This window comes from Emydura macquarii, unplaced genomic scaffold (genome assembly GCF_026122565.2).
Source record: "Emydura macquarii macquarii isolate MOO-44397 ecotype Brisbane River unplaced genomic scaffold, CSIRO-AGI_Emac_v2 contig_3287, whole genome shotgun sequence".
Lineage (NCBI taxonomy): Eukaryota > Metazoa > Chordata > Testudines > Chelidae > Emydura > Emydura macquarii.
The window spans coordinates 6,621,381-6,646,738 of NW_027133424.1; the positions used below are offsets into that span (position 1 = coordinate 6,621,381).

The following is a 25,358-nucleotide window of genomic DNA, read 5'->3' on the forward strand; positions in this document are numbered from 1 at the left end:
CTTATCCCACTCTCAGTGGACATGGAGACCAGATGACACCAGCCTCTTTATAAAAGCCCTTCACACATTTGAAGACTGTTATCAGGTCCCCCCTCAGTCTTCTTTCTCAAGACTAACCAAGCCTAGACTAAACATGAATCATGCAAGTGCATGTAGGTAAATCCAGAGTAGGTAGGTATTTAATATTGTAAAGGTACACTGTGGAGGTTTAAATACACTCGTAGACAGGTGGAAGTGCATGGGATCTTGTAATGACTCATCTGATCACTTGTTTTTATCCTGTTATTCTCAGGTAGAGAGGAGCTGTCAAAATTTTAACCAGAAGTTCTCCTCAGTGACTTCCCCACCTTAACCTGTGATGACTCCTCCATTCCAGGACTGCATGGTTTCACCAAGAGGAAGACGATGGGGGGACAGACTCATTTGTTTTCCCATTTAAACAGAAACACACTCCCTTTTTTATTGTACACTCTTCAGGGCATGGACTGTCATTTACTATATGCTGGTACAGTACGTAGCACAATGGGTCCATCAGCTGGTTGAGGCCATGAGATGTACTAACACTAGCCAAAACAAGACAGAGGCAGCACCACCAGGCCACCAAAGTTATATTTAGTTGCCCATTGCTAGAAATGTTTAGATTTTGTTCCTGAAAAAAACACGCAGAGAATCTTGCTAGTGTAGCAGCTGCCTTCTCTAATAGCACAATCTCACTCACTCACCGCCGTCAGTTCTCTCTGACAACCAGGTCCATTTCTCATCTTTGGCAGCAACAGGAGGAACGGAGATGAAATTCCTAGCACAGCAGTATCACTTGCCTACTTGACTGTGCTCGTATCTGGAGGCTTAGTGCAGCACAGATGTGAATGGCATTGCTTAGATTGTAAGCTCTTTGGGACTGGGACCAACTCTTGGTTAATATGTCTGTACAGCACCTGGCACAGTGGGACTGTGGCTTCTAGGCGCTAACGCAATGCGAAAAATAAACAGTGATAGTATCTGTTTCTCCAGTGTTATATGGATCCTCGGTGTCGCTGTGCAGGGCAGGACTGGCCTGATTCACAGCTATGCAAACAACACTGTCTGCAGAAAACCCCCAGCTTATCAGAAACATTCACAGACAGAAAAATAAAATGCTAAAAAATAATAATGTCAAGAATCCACAATCAAGGACTCATGAGGTAGAAAATCCCCTCACAACTGTAACTCCCTGGTGAGTTTGCATTATGGTACCTGTCCAGATCCGCAGCTAGTATAAACTACGATAGCTTCCTAGAAGTCACAGACCTTGGACTCTATGAAGAAGCCTCCATGGGGACCAGAGGAGAGTGTAAGAACAATGCCACAAAGGTAGCTGAGCCTCACTTCCATGTGGAAGCTGGAAGAACAATGCATGTTGTGGGCCGATGAATTTAATGTCATAATAGAGACTTTCCAGACTAAAATGGCCAGGATATTCTTGGTTAAGGTTCCCACAGGGTCAGGATTCCCCTGGGGAACACACAGCTTTCTTCCCCGATGCCATTCCAAGCCTGGACTCAGGTAGAAAACCAGCCAGTTTGTCTCCAGTGGCAGAAATCTGGAGGTACCATTATCTTTAATGGAGAGGTCACCTTGCTGCACAATGGGCACTGCCAAACCAGAGGGGTGTAAGCAGACGTGTGGGGGCTCTGAGCTACTAAGTACCTTCTTTTGTCAGCTGCAGAATGACCCTACCCAACATCCCTCCAAGGCAGTAGAAGATCTGTCCTGCAACATAGTTCACTGGACACCACACAACATAGGGCCGAAAATAGATAAAAAAACCCATGAAGTGTCATTCAACCCCTGGGGCCAGAGGGGCGTCCAAGGAGTTGTGCCAGGGATGATTCTGGTCCAGGAAGTTTGGGGTTACGTTGGAGAGGGCTCCGTGCCGCCTAGAATTACACAAGTGCAATTCCCATGTAAACAGGGAACCGGATGTGAACGGGTGTGCAAAGGGGCAGAGATCACGTGTCCGTGTGGGCCCTGCAACATCCTGGGCTCCTAAAGGAACCTGGCTGAACACATTTTTGTGTGTGTTTAAATTCTCATCCTTGACTTTATGTTAACTCCATTCATGTATTTTTTAATTAATTCAGGCTCTATACAGAGGGCCTGATTCTTTTTTCACTGGCACTGATTTTACACCCCAGTTTAACTCCAAGTGGAGTTACTCCTTATTTACACCAGTGGAATTGAGAAGAGGTATTAATTATATTATAGTGGGTCTTAAAGGTTCCAGCTGAGATCAAGCCTCCATTGTACAAGATGCTGTACATATACATAATTTAGAGACAGCCCTTGTCCTGAAGAGCTTGTAGTCTAAATAAATAAGATGGGCAAAGGGCAGAGGGAAACTGAGGCACAGAGCACGAAAAGTGACTGGCCCCAGATCACACAGTGGCAGAGCTGGTATTAGGACCCTATGTCTCCTAAATGCCATCTCACGACTTGGTCCACTAGACCACACTGCCTCTCTAGAGTCAGCAGCACTCTCCCCATTTTGTGCCTTCTCTGGGAAATGCATAACAAATGTGGCTGGGAGGTGACCCGGAGCCTGAAAAACAAAAATCACTCTCTGATATTAAAGAGGGAGATGGAGCCACTGCACAACGGCTGTGATCCTTTGATGTAGAAGCTAAAGAGATTTTAAAAAACTAATCGAATTAGAGCAATCCCTTTAGGGAGCACATATACTTTTACCCTGGCTAAGCACTATCCCAGTTTGGGTTTTTAGCACTTTCCAGCAGCTGCTAGCATAGGAGGGTGACACTGCAGAGATTATTCTGAGCAAGTGCCAAGAGCCAGCACTTCTCCCCCCTCCATTCCCAGACACTCCCCCCACGAATTTAGAATCACAGCAGACTGCCCCGGTTTAAATGACAGTCTCAGCCTCTTGGGAAGGACAGGTCCTATTCAGAGCACCATCCAGGCTATTTCCCCCACCCCCACTATAAACCATCATCACCATGGAAGGTGAGGGAGCCCATTTAGCCTTTAAGTCACGCTGGCACAAGACGGATGAGGAGCTCTGTCGACACAGCATGTCTTTTATCCTGCACAAGGCCATACGAAATGATTTCTTTCAGAGTTACCTCTGTCTGCTGGAGAGGCTTCCCCTTGGTGAGTTATCTGCGTTGTCTGTCTGTGGAAACAGTGACTAGCGCATTGTGCAAGCTGCCAGCATACAAATAAATTAATAATAATGATAAATAGCTCTGTAAAGCTCTAAGACAGACAATAAACTAGCCTGTTCTATCCTTCAGCAACCACTGATCGGGCATCACAGTTTATTGTACCTTGATGTCACAATGGTGAGCACAATAGAAATAGATGGCTGGGCAGATGAGCTCACCTTTGGTTGCAGATAGAGTGAATGCTACTTTTTTCCGGTCACAGTTAAAATAAAAAATGTGTTGGGTTGCTGGCAATTTAAGGATGAAAAGCTGTATTGTGTGTGAGTATGAAAGAGAAAGCGGGAGAGAAACTGGAGCACACTTGATTTGCTTTCTGGCTGTCAGATGTCCATATTTGTTATCTTTCCATATGTCCGTATCTTTGACCCCAACTCTTGCTTTGCAGGATGGAAAGGTGCTTGCGAAATAATGCTGGGTGGGTCTGTTATCAAGCGTCTCTGTCATCCCAAATCTCTGGCAAGTCACCCACTCCAATTATTTATTTGGTCTCAAAGTACTTCTGGATGGAAGAGTTAATTTATGGCCAGATTTCAACAGGAGCTGCTGAGTGCCAGTGCTGAGCCACTTGTTTAGGAAATAGTGCTGAAATAAGATCTGAGCTCTACTGAAATGTCTGGCCCTGAATATTTACGTTTTAGGATGTCCTACTCTAATTCCCAAAAGTCACAGTTGTCCTCATGACAACCAAAAAGAAGCCAGGTTTTGACTTAGGTCCATATTATTTTAAAGATGATCACTTTGCCAGTTGCATTCTGAAGGCTGCAATGAATGTTAGAATCACACCAGTTAGAGATGGAAAGAACCTTTTAGGTCACATCTTGTTTATCGCATTGACAGGGCATTCGTTCTTGAGGGCTTCATCCACTTTCCCAGGCACACGTGCATGGCAACAGATCACCTTCGCTGAACATGGAACACTTGCCATGATTGACACCAGTGTGAATTCTGCTAGAGACCAAGGGATTTATAAGTCCCTTAAGAGTGTAGGCAATTCTAAAAAGACAAACAAAATTTGCAGCCATCTGAAGTGTCCCATAGAAAATAAATTCTTGTCATTCTGAGAGGATGAGAGAAAGGGTAAGAACTCCGGGGGATCTCAATAAAAAAGAAAGATCCTCTTAGTTATTGCCTTACATAATTCCTAAAAGTCCATTAAAATGTTAGCCCTTCCATTTGTTCTGAAAATAAGCGCAAAGTATTAGAAACTCAGCCAGATTTCTGACAGTTTAGTTGTCAAAAATAACTATAAATAGACTCAGATTTTAAGGCCTTAAAGTACCATTGTATCATTTAGTCTGAGTTCCTGTATAGTACAGGCCACAGGATTTCACAGTAGCTCCTGCATCAAGCCCATAACCTCTACACTAGATCTTTGAGAAAGACATCCTCTTGATTTAAAGACCTCAAGTGATGGGAGAATCCCCCATGTCCCTGGGTAAGTTGTTCCAATGATTAATTATTCTCACTGTTAAAAAAAATTGTGCCTCATTTCTAGTCTTGTGTCTAGTGTCTAGTTGGTTGTCTAGCTTCAGCTTCCAGCTGTTGGGTTTATTATGCCTTTGTCTGCTAGGCTGAAGAGCCCTCTGCCATCAGATATCTTCTCCCCACAAATATATGTACAGACTGACCAAGTCACCTGTTAATCTTCTCTTTGTTATGCCAAATAGATGGAGTGCCCGGAGTCTGTCACTGTAAAGCAGCTTTCCCAGTCCCCGAGTCATTCTTGTAGCTCTTTTTAACCCCTTTCCAATTTGTCAACTTATTGTCAGTTTGTCCGATTTAGCAACTATTTCTGCTGCGTCTCTGAGTGGGGAGGTGGGCAGTAGGGTACAGCTCTGAACGCCAGGCAGTATGATTGTTTCACATTCAGTTCCATGGAGGATGGAAATGACTGAGCAGGATGGACAGCCGGAGTGGAACCCTATGTAAAACGTCTCAGACTGAGTCACAGCATCTGTGGGGTTAGATTTTTTCTTTAACCTTAATATTACGCAACAGGACTGAGCCCCTAATTCAGCAAGGCCCGTAAGCACGTGCTTAGCTTTACAGGGGAGGAGTCCTGTTGAAGTCAAGGTGAGTCAGGAAGGTGCAAAGCTGGTTTAAAGCCACGTTAGTTGCCCTTCTCTCTGGATTATATGTAGGGTGACCACCTTTTCAAAAGGCAAAAGCGGGACATATGCAGGAGCCCCGCTCCCCATTCCTTCTCTTCCCCCAAGGTCCCATCCCTGGCCAGGCCAGTAACCAGAGCCAGGCTGTGGTCAGAACTGCCCAGGAAGCCCTGGCCACTGTGTGGGGCCCCAGACCTGCCCTGAGCAGGGTGTCCGGGGCTGAGAGCAGCCTCCAGCACATCTCTCTGCCCCCTGAGCCATGCTGCCCAGGGCAGGTGGAGAGTCCAGGGCTCCCCACAGTGGCCTTAGCTCCGTGGGCGGCTTTTACCATGGCCTAGCTCTGGTTTCTGGCCTGGCCAAGGGGCAGCACCTCGGGGGGAAGAAGAGGAGCAGTGGCAGGGCCTCATGGTGAGGGTGAGCTAAGGCCTACTTCAGCCCTGCCCCCTCCCCCCCACTCAGAAGAGGCTGGCGCTGCCCCTGAGCCTCAGGTAGGCATGGAGTGGCGCCACAGGGAATCCAGGACAAATACTGTCCTGGAGTCATTAAGCCCAGGGATCGGGACTTGAACTCTCTATTTTGGGACTGTCCTGTCCAGTTCAGGATGGGTGGTCACCTTAGCTACATGTCCTGTGCTGGCCTCTTACAGGTGCAGCATAGACTCTCATCCTAGAGTTACATGTGAGGTGAGCCTGTTAGTGTCTATTCCATTTACAAAAAATCAGCATGTCATGATTTTACAGACTGTAAGAACACTTTTCCCATGTATAAATACATTATGGGAGTGAATATTGGCCCCCGGCCAACAATGCCCTTAAGTGCATGTATAACATTAAGCACATGTGCAGACCCATGGACTTCAATGGAACTACTCAGATGCTTACAGTTATGAACATACTTAAGAGTTTTGCTGGATCAGGGCCTCAGTGCTGAGAAAGTGATATCCGTGGCAAACAAAACAAAATGCTGTCCATTTGTAGGGCTGAATATTCCGGACCAAGAACCCCAGATCTGTATGTAAAATTGGCTTTTTGGGGATGAACTTCACCTTTGGACAAAACAAAGGTGGCCCCTAGACCTTGTGCCGGCCTGATGTGCAGGCATGAAATTCACCCTACGTCCTTGAATGTATATTTAAACTGATGCACCAAGAATTGGCCACGTGGCTGAATGCACACAGTGAAACTGGATCAGTATCTCATGGACATTGGTTGGAGCCACAAAAATAGGCTCACAAATGCAAACTTCTCTTCCCATCAGGCAATTTTAGATGAGTGAATCTCACAGCTGAGAAATGTGAGATATTATGTCTGAGACCAGGAGTGCCTCCAATACCCTTACTAGGTTCTACCATTTCGCTGATCAGAGGAAAGGCACTTCAGAAGTCTGTGAAAGAAAATCCTAAATTGATGCATAAGAAAAGAATAAGGATCACATTCTGGACTTTGCAGAGGCAAAGCATTTAGCAAATGTTCATTGGTCTAGCTCATAGGCTTAGAATTCACCTTTTGGCCACCACTTTGCATCCAGACCATATTGGCAGTGACTAAAAATTACTAAAATAGACTGTTCAGTGATCTTTATGAAATGAATTTCTAGTCTCTATCTCCTTTCCAGTGGGCACATCATAACCATTGCTGCTTGGAATCCTTGCCAGCACGTTCATTTAAGAGACCAAAAATGTATAGAAAAATGCTATGTCTTACTTTACTAGAAACATTTATGACTTCTCAAAAGCAGCAACAGGACTTAGAAAGCAATTCACCCCTGAAAACTCTACACATGAAAAACAGGGACAACCTTCCAAATCTCTCTGAGGCTATGGGGTCTGGTATTCAGGCCTGGATGCTGGATCCCATTTTACACATACACTGCAATGAAACATTGTATCAATGAATATGCTTCCTCATTCACTTCTAATCAATAATCCCATAGCAATCAAATCAGTCTAATCAGGAACTTTAGCCTATGTCCTTCCCTGAATGCACAGAAGTGGAGGACTTACATGAAAGGAGCTGTGGTTGGTTTGATCATCATCATCACCACCTGTCACTCCAAACCCACACCCAAGATGTGGTATTGTCCCTTTATGTGGAATAATTCCTTGGGAGTATAGGATATCAAGAAGGGGACACCACATCAGGCGGTGTTCAAATGTTTGCCTAGGCTCTCCACATTCACATTTGGGGTCATTCCTCACTTCCACTTGGTCATGTTGTCACCAAACTTTGCTAACCCTGCTCTTGCTTGATTTAGAGCACACCAGTGTTTTTGTTCTAGGTCTGTGCTTGGGTTCTGAAGGAAGCAGGCTCTCCAAAGTTATTGGCATTTCCTGACATTTTGTTACTCTGTAGCCTTCCACAGTGGTATTTTGGGGTAAGGGATTTTCAGGGCAAAGCTGTTCCTGGAATTCAGCCTCTCAGGTGGTGGAATGTGTCCATTCAATGGGCATCTTGGACCATGTACCTGTTTTTGTCTCTTCTTTATATTGAAGACATCCCGTCTCAATGATGGCAGTGCAATCCCAGTGAGGCAGTATAGCAACAGTGTGGGAGTTGGTTTCAAGGTCCCTGTGACGATCGTACAAAACTGAGTTCTGTTTCAATTCTGTGTGCATAGCTCAAGTGTGACCAAACTGGGCACGGTACTCCACAGCTGAGTAGCACAGGGTGGTTGCTCAGAGTGTTTTGGGTTCCTGTTTGTGTTCACCAGTTTCTGGATTGCACAATTCCTTGAGCTCACTTTCTTTTTCAGCTTTTTCATGTGCTCTTTGAATGTCAGCATTTGGTCCAATTTGACACCAAGGCACACCAGATAGCCATAGTGCTCAAGGATTGTATCTTTTCTGAGGCTATGGGGCCTGATAGCCTGGTTTCTGAAGTAGAATTTTGGCAGGTACTTTTTACTTTGTTTTCCTGGATTGCACTACATCCTCTATTGTCACGTGCACTGGTCTATTGCTGCTATAACCTCCCTTCTGAAGTTGCCTGCATTTTCAGAGGTGACAAAGGGTAGGTTGGAATTGTAACCCTTGTTCCATCATGTGCTTTGGAAAGCACATTTGTCTTGGAAATCAAAAAGCAAGGTCAGCTTGTTAGTTGCCGCCCCCTTCTCCATTTCTTCCCCATTGTTGAGCAATCCCCAGCTGGTGCGCTGAAATCGCCTGTGACAAGATATGGTTTTACTAGCAAGGGAAAGTCAGTTGGCCATGCAAACTGCTCGTGGTTTGTAAACAAAAACTGCTGCCATGGTAAGTGCTGTTGTACCGGGATGTTTCACAGCAGTGTTTTCCCATCAGTCTTTTGTCATGTATAAGTATTGTACCGCCATAGATGTTGCTTTCGATGTTCGCAGCAATATGCACTCCAGGAGTGTTTGGTGCTGTTGTCTTGTTGTCCATCTCTTGCAAGCACATCACGTCTGCTTTCATGCCAGTTAGCTTGTCGGCCTTCTCCGCAGAGAGCCCCTCCACATTGAAACTAATGATTTTTAGTGGCTGAAAAGTTGATGTTGACATCTTTGTTTGTGTCTTTTGTTGTAGTCTCAGTGTGCATTGTCAGATCTGGTCTCTCTCATGTTTAGTTGTAATGGGAGATTAACAGGAGTAACAACGTGAATGTATCTGACACAACCCTTGGTTGGTTTGATGAGTGGGCAAAACCATGATCTGCGCTCGTCTTGGGGGTGATGCCAGTGGAGAGAGGAAGCCAGCAAGTGTGAAGCTGAGGGGGCATGAGAAACTCAGGGCCAGACCCCAAAGATCTGAGATCCCGAGCAGCATGTCATGCCAATGTGATCCCTTTCACTGAGGTCACGCTTCGAGTGTTACTGCTCTGAACAGCAGTAACATGTGCTGCCCCTTGTACACAAACCCCAGCCCTGATGCACAAGCTGCCTGTTCATTCCTTGCCTTTCCATCCCAGCAGAAGAGCGTGAGTCTTGACAAGCCCTAATAAAATTGCTCTAGAAATCATCAATGGAATCTCTTAAGTGAGATCTTGTAAAGCCAGCATCCTGGGGGCTCAGTGCCACAAGTCTCATAAACAGCCCCTTGTAGTATAGAGAGAAAGAGGATGCAGGGGAAGAATGGCAATAGCCCCTTGAAGAAGAGACAACAGCCAGTGGATCCTTCTCTTTCCCAGGGTTTGACAATCACCCTGGTCAGGATTTGCAGGGGAGCAGCTGCCACGCCCTTATTTTTCTTCCTTTCATAAAATGTTTCTTTGGAGTATGGAAAATAATCAGCAGAGTGTATCAAACCTGGGTTGGACCCTTGCTGGGTTCAGCACTCGCTTGTGGTATAAATTTCTCAGGCATAACATAAATGTGTAATGGATTAAAGCTTTAATAGCATCCACGTGGCAGTCAACTTAAGCAGGTGATGACAAGAGCGGCTGATAGTGCTGCTTTTGTTGGATAAAGGATATCTCTGGCATGCTGCTGATGTGTAACCTAATAGCACTGTTTTGCTCCGAGGGGTCTTTGGTGGTAATTATTCTCTATTTTACTTCCTTTGCCCCTCCCTCCTTTGCCTTCAGGATGTCATTCTGGTGCTCAGGACGGGCTAGCACACACTTATTCACCACTAGGCTCCCTGCCCTCAATAAATACAACCCCTGCTCATCCATGGCTTGTGGCCTACTCTGCTCCTCTGTTTGTCTTCTCATGGGCCTGTTCAGAGCCCGGGCAATAATACAGCCAATGACTCCTCAGAAATTTAAAGGTGCAGTGCACAGAAGACAAAGTCATAACAGCTACAAGCTACATAAACTGCATTCCTTTCCTATCATTTTATTTATTTAGTCTACCGGGAGGTCTGTGTTATACTGTGGCTGAAGGTACCTAACCAGATGGCCATTGACACTTGCTCACTTCCAGTTCTGCATGTGCTGGAGACACATGATCTACAGCAGGACTGGGCACATACTGCAAAACTGCTCACCAGTATTTGTTCCAAATCGGAACCGGTGTTAGATTCAACCCTACCTCTTTATGACTTGCTAGTTACAGGCAGTCATGTGATTGGGTCTTCATTCACAGGAATGTTCGGGAACAGCTATTTTTCGTGCAAGAAGAAGCTACAGCATCTGCCTTCAAAGTCCTCCTCACAACTCTCCTTTGCATTGATGCCTATGAAAAATACTTAACATTTAGGCTGCTGGTGTGAGGAGACTACTGCCTCGTACGTTGACCAATGTTGTCTCATTGTCTCCTTGTAGTCCCTATCTGTCTGTATCTATCTATCGTCCCTTGCCTTTGACTTAGATTGTAAGTTCCTAAAAATATTCAAAAAGGGTAAGTACAAAACACCCAGAACATTTAGTACAGATCTCCGTTAAGGAAAGAGAAAGGGAAAAGTACCAAATATCAAATTGAGGATTCATATTTCTTAGGCAGCTGTGAACCTAGTATTCCTGGTCACCAGCATAACATATTATAATAATATCAAGCCCAAACATTTAAAAACTAAACAGTGAAAACTAACTCCAAACTCTGGCACGTAAGAGCTTTTCATTGTGTCCCCATCATTACACATCTCTCATCCTTTTTGATCTGTGGCAGATGAAGATTTAGAGACTGATGTACTACTGCCTTGCACCTTATATAGTCATTTGGGGCCTGACCCTGCAATTAACCCCAACACCTGTGCCAAGCAGGAAGAAAATATTACCAAAAAGATCATAGAATTCTTCACTCACTCACACCGATGGGACTGTTTTAGTCCAACTTGTCACACACTTTGCAGTTTTGAAAACACACAAGATGCTGGGCCTTGGACTCTACAGACCAATTAGCCTCATCTCGGGGCACCTCTGCACTGCAATCAGAGATGTGACTGCAGCACATGTAGACATACTTGAGCTGGCTTTGATTGAAGTAGCTCAGATAACTACAGAAGTGAAGCCGCAACAGTACAGGCTGTACAATCCCCGCCCGGGACCCTGGGTACGTACTGCTGGCACTTCATTGCTATCGTTATTCAAGCTAGCTAGATCAAAGCTAGCTCTGGTATGTTGATATGTGCGCAGTCACACCTCCAATTGCAGTGTAGACACACCCATTGTCTACAAAGTGGCACCGCACAACAGTTAATGCTATCCATGGTTTTGCTGTGCAGCAAACAGTCTCTCTGATTCTAATTTGCATGCATGTTTGCTGTCAGATCTGAAATCTGTGATTTTGAGTTAACATGGAGCCTTTTGGGAATGCAGAGATGTGTTTACACAAATAGGGCCTGATCCTGGAAGGTGCTGAGAACTCCCAGGAGGTGCCAAGTGGCCTCAGTTCCCATTGACTTTAATGTGAGTTGAGGGATCTCAGCACCTTGCCAGAGCCAGTCCAGAATTAATCATCCTTTTTTTTTCTTTTTTAATTAGGAAGAGAATATTGCAAATTCTTGGTTTATTCCTGAATTCAAATATCTTACCCAGACACACGCACAAACTCCAATAAGACCCCAATCAGCCAATGAAATATCCCGTTATAAATAAATATTAACACACTTTCTGTTTGCAGTGAAACTTTATGCTTTAACAAGTGAAGTGATCAACGGAGAGATGCAGTTCTATGCCAGAGCCAAACATTTCTACCGGGAGGTGCCAGCGACGGAAGAGGGCATGATGGGAGATTACATTGAGTTGTCCAGTACGGACATTGAATCCTCCAGGGAATTTCTTAGGAAGTTTGTTGGGGTGAGTCATCCACTCCCGTCTTCTGTAAGAAGCTGATGCGTGGGTTAGAATTCACATGCATCGGGCCCAGTCCTCCTTCAACTCTTATGTCCTTGTCCTGCACAGCACACCACGTAGGTGGTCCCAAGGATTTGCATAGAGCCCCAGAGCTCTATGGAGGTTCAGTGGAGGTTCTATTTATAGGATCGGGCCGTACATGGGCAAAATTCTCCCTGGCCTCAGTGGGAGTTTCACCTGTGTAACTACTACCAGGTCAGACCTAATTTGTTCTAGGAAGTAGGAAATCATATCCCAGATCAGTCTAATGCTCCATCTAACCCACTATCCTGCCTCTCTCAGAGCCTGTTTCTGAATGTTAAGTTGTGAGTTACCCTATGTGATAGGGTTTTTTCAGAGACCCTTCCCACTTAAAAGTTTTACAGGGACGCTCGCTGTCTGAGTCTTCCAAAAGAGTCGGTAGAGGTCTGGTTTGTCATTAAAGTTAAAGACCCAGGGCTTATTTCCACCCACTCCCTGTTGTAGTTGGCTTGTACCTGGTCTGGAGTGTCCTTGCATGCAGCAGAGGTTTGCAAGCCATTTTCCTTCCAGCAGCTCTGTTGCAAGAGTCAGCTACCTTTGGGGCACAGCAGCCTTCCTCTGGTTGCCACCCCTTCCTGTGGCAGACTCTCCCTTGTAAACTCATTTCCTACATGTGGAGCAGGCTCTGCAGGTGTGCCTATTTAGTACCGCTTGAGCCCAGAGGAGCTTATTAGCCTTCTCCTGATTGGGATAGGGGAGTGCCGCATCACAACCCATATTAGGGAAATAAGAAATAAGCTGCCCATAGAGACATTTTTTCCTAACCTAACTTAGGGCCAGATTTTTAAAGTTATTTAGGTGCCTAAAGATGCAGATGGGGGCCAAGGGGTTTTTCAAAAGCACCTTCCTGTGGATGTTTTCATTTTCCATACAAATGTCTTTAACAATTGTGCAACCTGCTAAGCTCTTGGCTTCAGTGATATCTTGGGGCAATGAGTTCCATGAGTTAATTAGGCCTTGCATAAAGAAGTATGTTCCTTTATCAGGTTTAAATATATTGGAATGGAAAGTGGTGGTGGTTTAACAACACACAGCAGCACTACATAGCAATGTAGGGCAGGAAGTGAGGGAGAATATTGCATCCAATAGAAACTACTGGGGGAATAGGTCAGTGCAACAGAATTGCCTGAATGGGTATATCTATATTAGTAATAATATTTAGTAGTAATAGTAGTACACTAGCAGCTAAGGATCCCAAAACAGATCAGGACCCCCGCGTATTAGGTGCTGTACAAATACATAATAAGAAAAAGTCCTTGCCCTAAATAGACAAGGGAGAAAGTGACTGGCCCAAAGTCAAAGAGGAGGTCAGCACCAGAGCCAGAAATCAAACCCAATTCCGATGACACCCACCCTACCGCCCAATCCACTAGACCATGCTGCACTTATATAGCTAGATGCGCTCGCTTCACATTAAGTAAGTGTCTAATGAATGGTCATAAAGTTGCAATCGAGAGCAGCAGAATGATTTTTCACTTCAGATGTCTCGTGCTGGGTTGCGTTGCAGTGGGTTTGCTCGCGTGCTGATCAGGATAAAATCAGATGACTAACTATGACCTTGCACTTTGAAGTTCTCTGATGCTTTACACTGAAGGTAGCACCATACTTTATCTGAGAGGCTGTGTGCTCTGGTTTATTGCTCATAGACCTGGGAGTCAAGAACTCCTGCATTTCAACCCCAGCTGTGCCAGTGACTTGCTGAGAAGCTTTTAATATGTCACATGACCTCCCTTAGCCAAATTCTGCCCATAGCAACAGCCTAGGCAGCCCTAGTGGAATCAAGGCATTACCTGGAGTGCTGTGTCTCTGTGTAACATGAAACTAACAACATTTACTTTCCTACCTCTCTGGGGTGTACAAAATACACTCATACAGGTGGTTAAAAATAAACCAAGAAACTCATGCTCAATGGGAGGGAAAAGTCTGGGAGACCTAATACCTAGAGAGACCTCTGAGGAAAGTGGTCAATAAATCCACATTTCTGGGCTGTATATGTGAAGGCATAATGTAATAGGGCAAAGAGATAATAGTTCTTTTCTGTATAGCTCTGGTGCTAACACACCTGGAATATTGCACTGAATTTGGGGCAGCTGGTTATCAGCAAAATATTGACAAAATGAAGTGAATTCAGAGAAGAAGAACAAAACCATGAGTTGGTTGGGTAACAGAAGAAAATATACGATCTGAGCATTTGTCAGTTAGTTACGCTGCACTTCATCTAATAATATATCCAACAAACAGTATTCAAATAGTGATGGTAAGAATTACCAGGGTTATTTGGAAGGAAGGCTATATGAGGATAGAGTAAAACTGCTTGAAAGAGATTAGCTTGACCAAGTAATGGCTAAAGGGAGATTTTGCTAAGAGATTTACTGATTATTTAAACGCCAAAGAGAGAGGGATTGTTTAGGAAGGTACATAGTGTATAACAAGGAGATAATGGGATGAAAATAAGAATGGAAACATATAGGCTGGGTAAAGAAAAGTCTGACAGTACGAGGCTGTGGAATAATCTCCCAAGGGAAGTAGTGGAAGCCCCACTGCTTGGATTTTTGACATTAGAATGGGCAATGTGCTACAGCAGTTGTTCCCAAACTCTACCATGTTGCGTACCACCAACATAAAACACCACCCCTTGTAGTACCACCACCAAGAGGGGTAGGGCCGGCTGCTGTGCTGTTTGGGACAGAAGCAGCTTCTGGCCATGGTGCTGGGCCCACGTGGGAGACGGGTGGAGGGAAGGGGTGGAGCTGGGAGGGGGGAGTGGCCTCTGTGTTGCTTGGGGGCAGGGCCAGTGCCGGAGTGGCTCCTGGCCAGCCGCTGTGTGTCTGGGGGGCAGAAGGGTCAGGCCACCGCGCTGCTTGGGGGCACGGCTGGCACTGGAGCAGCTTCTGGCCAGCCGCTCTGTGTCCAAGGGGAGGGGGCAGAACAGCCTGGCTGCCCTGGGCATTGGGGGCCGCTGTGCTCTGCCCCTGCATGGCCAAGCACCACTGGAGGTTCCGTGGCCATCCCATCAGCAGAAGGTGGATGCATAGAGAAGTTCTGTAGGATGCAAGCAGCCATTTGCAGGATAGGGCAAGGGGTTCTAACATGGATTTTTGTATCTTATCTTCACGTTTTCCATAGATGTTTATTACATGTCCATTGCCATGGCTCATTTGTTGGATCTGAACACTGAAGGATAGCGCATGGTGTCACCGTGGTTCAGTGGGTCACAGCTGAGACTACCAAATTCAGGACAAATAGAGCAGACTCTCCCCAAACTGGTGGTTATTCTATTATTAGATTATACCAAGCCAGTAACAAAGGTGAACTGTGTCACTCCACTGGTTAACAAGAAGTCAAAAATGCAGTCTCCTTAGGTATTCCAACCATTGGCTCAACTCCCAGACACTAGACATTATGATGAGTGGTTACTGAAAACTAATTTAATCAAATATAGGATCCTACCAATCCCAAGAGATCAGCCACTTAGCCAGGTAAATATATAACTCAGATCTTGCCCAATAATCACACTGATGCCAATCCTTTAGTAATTATAAACTAAAGGTTTAATAATAAAAGAAAAGAAGAAGAGAGTTAATAATGGCTAATAGATCTTATAAATACAAATAAATGCAAAGCGTTTATATCAGGTTTGTAACAGTGATAGAATAGACTACTGGCTTATAAAGTCTCTCTGGTAACTTCCAAAAGATTGGAAGGTCCTCAGTCCATAGTTGCTAAGGTAATCCTGCCGATCATGCATGGTAAGGAGAAGAGTTTTAAAAGGAGGGAGCTGCAGTCTGCAAGGGGGAAGCCCTAAGAAGGGAGTGACTGGAGTAGCACCCAAAACAGCTGGAAGAACCTTCATGCCAGAAATGCCCTCAACTCTGCAAAGAGTCCAGTGAACTTCAGGGGCAAGCCCGATAGGTAAAGGCTTACTCCACTACCCAGCTGCTATCTGGACACCCCTGAAGTTAGGCAGTGCCTCAGACATTTCTGCTTTTCATTGATCTCAGGAGGGGCTTGTTCTGTGTTGAAGTTGCACCTTTGCTTTTCCCCCACCCATAAATCAAGCAAGGCAAACAAGGGCAGGACCCACTAAACAGACTAAGAGGCTGGAGCTTGTATTGGGCTAACCCCGTGGTGGTAAGTGGGCATGGAAAGAGTCCAGAGCCTCACCAGGGAGGTGCCCCAGAGATACTCTTTTACACTGTCATACCCTAGGGCACTCCATGAGCACCTCATTCTGCTGCTTGCCAGAGCTTTATATGTACATCTGTTACAGGATAGCAACTGAGGGGACGAGACGGCATGAGAGAACCAACCACCCTTCCTTCTAAACAATACTAAAAGTAGGGCTGGTCAAAAAACTGTTGGTCAAAACTGTTAGACAATGGAAAATTGGGGTTTTGACTTGATTATGCTTTTTGCAAAAAGTATCTGCTCTCTGTGGAAAATGTTGCTATTTCATTAAAAGGCAGGACACCTGAAATTCAGAACATTTCAGCTGAAAATCAAAATATTTCAATATTTTGATTAAAAATGGAGCTGCGGTGCCTCGTGGGAGCTGTAGTTCAGGTGCCTCATGTTCCTATTTTCCCCTGTAGGCAGGGCTTCCTGGTCAGACTACATCTTCCATGATGCATTACTCTCTCTCCTCTTGCTGAGGGGAGTGGGTGCATCATAGGGAGCTCCAGGCCATGGTGCATCATGGGAGATGAAGTCTGGCTAGACAGCCCTGTCTGACAGAGAATGGGAGCATAAGGTACCCAACTATAACTCCCATGAGGCACTGTGGTGCCATTTTCAGTCAGAATGTTTTGGTTTTTGATATTGCACTGAAAAGCCAAAAATGAATAATAATGATCAATGCTCTTTGGCTAGTGAAGAGTTCATGGGGCAGGCATTGTCCACAGGCCAAGGGCACTCTTAATTAGCCAAAGAACATTTGTCATTATTCATTTATGTGCTGTACACTGGGTTCATGGATGTGATCTAATAGCGTGTAGATTAGTAGGTGCATTTACAGAGGATGAGACTGTGCCCTTACATGGAGTCCTAAGTAAGAGGCAGCCTAAGCAAGGAGTGTTGACCTTGACTTCTCTGACGTGAATTTCCATGTGGCCTATTAGCAAATCCTTAAAGGGAAAGATTAGACCTGGTCTGATGAGTGCCTCAATAAAAAGCTTTGACAGAACTGGTTGGAAAACAGATATTTTTCCTGTGGAAAATTTTGGCTTTACCTTGTGCAGGACGTAGACACACTCTTGCAAGGCAAGATCAGATTAATCTTCAGAATTGGACAAACTGGGACCAGTAGAGTGTGTGGCTGTGGGTGAGATCTTTCCAGGCAGGCCTCTGTGTTTATTCTACAGCTGCCCCATGTAACTAGATGCACAGCCGGTATATTTATAGCAATGATGTCGTCCTTGGGACTGTCCTTTGACCTTAATAATCTGCTGAATTAATCATTGAAACAGGGCCCAAGAAGCAATGATATACAGGCCTCCAACATGATTTATTCTTAGTCTCATTGGAAGAGGTTGTTTAATAAGCAGATAGAGCCAAATTCTTCCTTGATGTATCTTTTTTGAAAGGTATGGAGTTACAGCAGGGATGACCTTGGCCCCCTAGCTTTCATTTCAACGCTGAGTTACATAGGAGAGAGGGGAAGGTGTTTACATTTGTCTCCAATGTGTTTTCTTTAACAGATAAATTAGGTTGGAGGAGTTCCAGCCTCACAGTTGGTGCCTGCACACTGCTAAAATTCCTGTTTTACTTCAAAGCAGCGGTTCTTAAGAGCCTTTTTATAGCTAGAATAGAAGCTGCTGCTATAATTAAGTGAGAAATACAATTTCTATGAGGAAAATCCTTGTTTGGCAGCTCATTGTTACTTTCTCATATTCATTCCCCTGGGGCTGAGACTGACTGTGTCCAATCGCTGTACAGAGATGATGTTTTTAAAAAAGGTTCAGCAAAATCTATTTGTCCATTTTTGAGTTCTATGTACCTAGGGGGAAAAATACATTTTCCCTCCATGATTCAATCATTTGTGCTGTCAGAACTCAACCAGGCCTGCACTGGCTTTGTTTAAACACAGCTTGTTTTCCAGAGATTAAATGTATGCTTAATTCTACTCTTAAGGCTTAGCTGTATTCAGAGAACCTTGGGGTGTGAATTCTAGTTTTGTGGCAGTTGGTTTTGGTGAATAGGCGGGTGTGAATAGCTGAGAGCTGAACTTGCAAGGACTTTGCAAAACAGGTGAACCTTTTAGGAAGATTAAGAACGTGTGAAAACATTATGTTCACCACTGTGCCAAGCAAAAGAGTCCCTGCTTTGTAGGAATGACCACAGGGCTAGGATTTAGGAGGTCCCAAATTGTAATCTATGGTTGTTGACTTGTCACTTAAACATTCCTTAGTTAGGCCTCCCAGCATTCCTATGCTATATGCAAACATGGTATGTACAGTTGTGTAAACTGAGCACAGACGGGTTGGATCACTTTCCCAAGGCGAGAGGTGCAGCCACTGGAGGGAGACATGTCCCCCTCCAACATTTTACTATCCTGTTGATGGACAAGGTGGGTGAAGTAAAACATTTTATTGGACCATCTTCTGTTGGTGAAAAGGACAAGCTTTTGAATTACACAGGACTTGAAAATTTGTCTTTCTCACCCACAGAAGTTGGTCCAGTAACAGATATTACCTCGTCCATCTTGTTTCTCTAATATCCTGGGATTAACATGTCTACAATCGCACTATAAATATTCTGTTGATGATCATTTGTGGCCAATCTTGTCAGCTAACTTGATTCTTCACCATCTTGTCTGAACATGATAAAGTGCTATAATGTAGACAAGTTCCTAGAGGGAAACTTGACAGAGCCATTCAAAGTTAAGAGTTTAGTACAAGGCCCTAACCAAAACCAAAAAGACATGCCATGAAGTTAATGACCAGTAAATTGAGGTCACCTGTGAAGCTCACTGCCACTGGGGATCACAGAGTTAATCATCTGGATAATTTTCTGTCTGGTAATAGTATTTTTACTTATGCATGTTAAGCTTAGTCAAATCACGTGCATTAGATGGTAAGATGAATGCAGCAGGAGACAGGAGAGAATTTCCATCTGTGCTGACACTATCATCAAATTTTGTATAGCACAGCAAAATGGACTATGTGCATAACGAGGAGTTTCTTTTTTGGTGTCAAATAGCGATGGAGGCAAGATACTGGACGTGACGGACTAATAGCTTGAGCTGGTATAGCAACTCCTACGAGCCTCCAAGTGGTGCTATTCCTGGCTTTTAAATGGTTTTCTTATACTCCACAGGGTCCTGGGAAAGCTGGCACTGACCGTGCCCTAGACTGTGGTTCTGGGATTGGACGGGTCACTAAGCATGTCCTCTTGCCAGTTTTCAAGAGCGTGGAATTGGTGGATATGATGGAGAATTTCCTGGATGAGGCTCAGAACTATTTACAGTGCAAGGAGAACAGAGTAAAGATGTACTATTGTTACAGCCTCCAGGAATTCACTCCAGCCCCCCAAAAATATGATGTCATCTGGATGCAGTGGGTTTCAGGTTAGTTCACCATTAATTTATAGATATAATACACCATACATATATTGTATTAAAATACATGTTTGAAGAATGTTGAGTTTGCAAAGTCAGGTACTGAAAAGTTAGGAAATGCGTGAATTAATGTTGCCTGGGCATGGGCAGTGGCAGAGGTGGGGCATTGAGAGCACAATAGATATAGTTTCCTTGTTTTTGGTTCTAGTGCCTGGCATTAGAGCAGTCCCCAGCTGCCAGGAGGAGCAATTGCAGGAAAAGTACTGCTGCACCCCTGCAGGCTAGGAAAGGAGCATGCTTAGTCAGTGGGGGTATGGCACATGCATAGTCTGGTCATCATGTTTATTACAATAGTGCCTAAAGACCAACCGAAATGAAGTGAGGTGCTGTACAAATGCAGTGTGTTAGATGGTTCCTGTTCTGAAAAGCTTAAAATTGAAATACACCAGACACAGAGTCAAGGGAGGGGTAGAACACTCCAGCAGAGTGAACAATGTGATAATGGAAAATGTCATTAGTTCCACAATTTGTTTTTGGTGGGTTTACTTAGGATGCGAATCAATTAAATGGAAAGAGAAGGGAAAGGAAGAGGGAGAGAGGGAGGAGATAGGTCAGGGGAGGATACGACAAGAGAGGTTGTCTTGGAGTGAAGCTGAGAAGAAAAGACTGAGGCAGGAGGATCAGCCAATAAGTGCACTGATAGACTAGATGATCACCACGACCCCTTCTGGCTTTGGAATCTATGCAAAACCCTGTGACTCTGGTTCACAGCATGGGGGCACTAGAGCTTCTTAACTAAACATTTGTGAGCAATTTTTAACATGGGCAAAACATCAGATTTTTCCCTAAACTTGGTTTTGGAAATGGGTGAACTTTTTGCAGAAACTTTTTTTTGGTGTGTTAAATCACTCTGAGACAGTCACATGACACAGAATATTTTAACCCAAATGGTTAAGTTTGGCAAAGTTAGAAACAACTGAAAACAGGGTCTTATAATGGAAACTCTTAGGATAGCTTAAGTATAAATGGCACTATCAGCTGTAGCTATAACACATGGGACAGTGTTATTATTTTATCTGCAAATGCTGCGGAGTGAACCGTGCTTGCCAGGAAAAGGGCCAGGATGTCAGGCTTCTCAAATATCGGCTGCATGTGAAACAAAGAGGCAGTAAGGTTGTCAAACTCTTTGGATTGTGTGGCTCCAAGCGCACCTGCTAGCAGCTGAGTGCAAGAAGAAAATGGCAAATTCCAGCAACTGCTAAGGGCCCAATCAAAAGCACAACCTGAGACATCAACGTGTGCAGCTCCCATCCCAAATCTGAGCAGTGTTAAGAAATTAAAGTTGTAGAGAGAACAAGATGGCACATGGGGCAGGAAATCTAGATGCACTTTGTTCTAAATAGGAACATGGAGCTGTCTGTGAGCCTTTTAATGGGAAGTTTTGCTAAATGGAACAAAGAGAAACAGGTTGAATCATGTCTATGGAATGGGAAGTGACCTGTTTCAGAGCATCTCATAGCCTCGGTGCTTGGGTGATGTCAGTGCATTTCATGCACACCTTATCTGACCTTGCGTGTGAACAATTCAGTTAACAACACCTGCAATGGCACGGTGACCCAATGGTCTGCTCCTAAACCACAAAAGCTGAGAGTAAGGTCTAGTCTACCCTAGGAAAGGTTTGGGGGCATTGCTGGACCAAACCTATCTAGTGTAGGTGCAGCTTATGCCAGGCAAGCTCTGCTGTGGGTCACATACTGCTAGACTGCTCTGTGGCCAGGGAATGGTTGGTTGCGATTGATCCTGCACTAGCTGAGCAGGCAGGGACCCGGCAGCCTTGCTCGTCAATCCCTGCTCTGATTCCCTGAGCTGGGCAGCGCAGAGCAGGAGCATTACAGAGATGCAAACGCCAGGAAAGGGTGGGAACGCCCAGCGAAATCCAGTGCTGCTCACGCTAGGGGAGAGATGTGCCAGCTCTACCCAGGCCAAATCTGCTCCAATCACTGCCCAGGGTGGGGGGAGCTGGCTGGTTTTGCACAGTTTCCTGTCCAAAAAGTTTGGTTTACAGCCGCTTATAGCTGTGCCTGCCCATACCTGTTATAGACCCCCAGTTTTATGGCAAGGATTCCTAATACGCTAGGAGCAGGCGCTAAACCCCAGGGCAACACTGCGTGGAGGCCGCTCCACATCTGCTTGGTGGGCTCTGTGTGCCAGGACAGCACACCTCCAGCCCTGCTGCTGGCCTCCTGCCTTGCAGGCGAGTCCCATGCCAGAGTCAGCCTCCCTCTCCATTGGCAGGCTCCCCGGCCCCCAGGGGCCTCCCACCCCTCCGTGCATCTTGCTGACTCTCGGTTGCCTGCCAACCCCTGCTGGGGAGCACACACCTAGGTAGGGGCCCGGGCCATCCTCGGTGATGGCTCCACTCCCAGCTGTTGGCTCTATAGCCCAGGGCTGCAGGCACCTCCCCTCCCTAACCCACTAGCAGGAGGGCGTCTCCTACATCCCACAGTGTGGGCTACCTCATCCCCGGCCCCCTTCCTATCCTGCCCTGGCAGGACCCTCCTCAGCTGGAGCTCTCCCTGCCCTGCTGCACTGGAGTTTCTCCCTGCTCATGCCCTTCCAGGTGGTTGTGGGTGGTGGATGCCCTGGGGTTTTGGTGACGGTGACAATTGCACTGCAGGGGCTCAGAACCTGTCCCTGGTGCTCAGCAGGACAGGGGATGGGCATGATGTCCAGAGCAGCTCACTGAGTTTGGGGAGGATGAGGAGGGAGAAGACCAGTGAGCTGCTGATCTTGTCAAGGTCTCAGCTCCCAGACTTGTGGCTGGGTGGGGCAGCCTGGTTTCATCTTCCTGAGTCCTCGGCAAGCCTTCTAGACTCTAGTCATCTGACTGCCTCAACAGAGCCCACCTTCCTGGTGTGGGAGCCAGGATGGACGGGTGGATCATGTTGGGAACAATCAGATTTCTCATGAGCCAAAACGCAGTGAGAACTCTGAATGAAGCCAAGCAGCCTGTGCGTCTGAGACAATCTAGTTTGGTGCTTGCTGCACAAGGAAGGAGAAAGGAAGAGAGATATACTGGAGAAGAGGGGCATAGTCAGAAGCATTTGAGCTCACTGTACCCATAGTCTCAACCCATAGTGCTGTTGGAGTTTATTACAGTCAGACGCCTTCTCACAGCAACATAATTCCATCCCCCAGAACTACATAAAAAGAACATTAAGGTTGCAAAATCAAGAAACTCAAGAGTTAGAAAATATCAGAATTACAGTTGCCCGTGCAACATTAATTTGACTGCCCCATGTGTATGCCTTATGATGCAGTCTTTAATTTCATGCCATTTCTTTCAAAAGAAAAATGTCAGAATGAAAGTTTTCATTTTGAATTGACTTTGGGAAACAAACCAAACATTTCCACATCAAATTAAAATGTTGTTTCATTGTCTTTTTTCAGGTTAAAAAAAATTAAATGACATCGTATGTCAAAATGTCAATTGGAAAGGAAAATTTTCATTTCAAATCAGTTCAGATTGCCCACAGGACAATGCAAATGTTTTGACTGAAAAATTTCAAACAGTTTTCGGTTCACCTTCAATTTTCTGACTAGCTGTATGAGCTAGTTTATTTTTAGAAGTGTTTTAAATGTATTAGGTAAAATTATTCTCTTCCTGTGAGCCCTGGACAGCTAGACTCATAACTAATGCATCTGTCTTACAGGTGGAGGGATATAAAACATAGTCCCAATAACATATTTTAAAAGATCTAGAAAATATTTCTTGGCATAGTTTTTTTGAAACATACGTGGCATATAAAGAAACCGTAACAGTGTGTGGCAATGTAAAGGATTAATATGCAGTAATTTGGAAGAACCTGCATATCTTTATGTGTCTTTATCTGAAGTTTTCAAACGTAGGTGTATATTGTTGGTAGGGCTGTCAATTAACTGCAGCTAATGCCTGCGATTAACTGAAAACAAAATTAACTCCACATTAATTTTGTAATGCATTAATCGCATACCTCTGGGCAGGGAGGGAGGCATCGGCAGCAGGGGGCTGAAGTCCCAGCCTGGAGCTCTGAGCAGGCTGAAGTCTGGAGCCCCCAGACCAGAGGGGGGCTGAAGCCCAGAGCTACAATTTTTTTTTAAGTCCAAATGCGGTTGCCAGTACAAAAAGTTAGAGAACTGGGGCCTGGCAAGCTCAGCCTCCTTGCACCAGCTTCTCCTGTCTGCCACATGCTGAGTCCCCTGAGGTTAAATCCATCCTCCCTTGCAAACAAGGGCTCACTCAGCTGAAGGGAGTTATGTAAAAATAATAATAAATAATAATAATAATAATAATTCTACATTTGTAAGTTCATCTTCCATGATCAAGGGATTGCACTACAGTACTTGTCTGAGGTGAATTGAAAGACTATTTCTTTTCTTTATCTTTTTTACGGTGCAAATGTTTGTAATAAAAGATCATCACATAAAGTGAGCACTGTACACTTCACAATCTGCGTTGTAATAGAAATCAGTACATTGGAAAATATCCAAAAATATTTAAATAAGTGGTATTCTATTATTGTTAAACTGAGCAATTAAAACGGTGATTAATCGTGATTCATTTTTTAAATTTCTCAAGAGCCCTAATTGTTGGACACCTACATTCATATTTAGGCCACTAAATAGAAGCAGTTTGATTTTTGGAAGCACTCCTGCCTCCATGGCCTTCAGGCCACTTCTACTTCTATTCTGGGACCTCACTATGGAGTTAAATTTGAAAATATGAACTTAAGTGACATGCCCAAGGTCTCATAGCAAAGCCTGTAGCAGCACCAGGAATAAAATCCATTAGCCTATGTGTCCCAATCCCCCTCTCTAACCCTTAGACACACTTCTGTTAATTACTTTGCCTGAAATAAGTGGAGTATAAAGAAGCTATTGAAGTCAATACCCAACTCAGATGGATCCAGTCAGATGCCATTTGAGCCATGAACCATGACCCATTTCTGTCTCTTCACCTGTAGGATACCTGACGGATAAAGATCTCCTAGAGTTTCTTATCCGCTGCCAAAATGGCTTGAAAGATAATGGTGTTGTCATTCTCAAGGACAACGTGGCCCGGGAAGGCTGTATCCTGGACCCATTGGACAGCAGCGTGATCCGAGACCTGAGCATCCTCCGAAGTCTCATTGAGAAAAGCGGACTCACTATCCTGTGGCAGGAGAGGCAGGAGGGCTTCCCCGAGCAGTGTATTCCCGTCTGGACACTGGCTATGCAGAAGGACGCTGGTCTTTCTTGAAAAAGGGGGATGTGTGGGCGTGAAGCCCCAGAAACATTACTGGCACTCAGGACTTCAATGAGAGGACAGAGAGAAAATGTTTGCTAAAATTCCACTAGCAGTGTACCCCTATTGTCATAACTACACAGCTCAGCCCACCCCAAATGATGAGAGTAACTGCACCTGAGCCAGGGCATGCAGGAAACTTCCAAAACTTGGTGGCCTTATCTCCATGTCCTCTACTAATAGGCCTCCTCTCTGCAAGATTTCTATTTTGTTAAAGGGATAAAACTCATCTATGAGAAAATAATTAGGCTAAAGCTTTCCAAAGCAACGTTAGAGTTTCAAGTCTTAGGTGCTCAATTTGAGAGGCCATAAAGAAGTCTTTTTTTCCCCAGAAGATGGGTGCTTGGCACTTCCCGGAAAATCAGGGCCCCTTCAGAAGATTCAAGC

General features: G+C 44.9%; 1 protein-coding gene across 1 annotated transcript; it reads left to right on the forward strand.

Annotated features, from left to right (window-relative positions):
- The first annotated feature begins 2,990 nt into the window (after nt 1-2,990).
- NTMT2 (N-terminal Xaa-Pro-Lys N-methyltransferase 2) lies at nt 2,991-24,926 on the forward strand. The gene is made up of 4 exons (XM_067532526.1): nt 2,991-3,144; nt 11,840-12,015; nt 19,408-19,657; nt 24,652-24,926. Exons 1-4 carry the CDS (start codon nt 2,991-2,993, stop codon nt 24,924-24,926), a joined length of 855 nt encoding a protein of 284 aa, XP_067388627.1.
- The last annotated feature ends 432 nt before the right edge of the window (nt 24,927-25,358 follow it).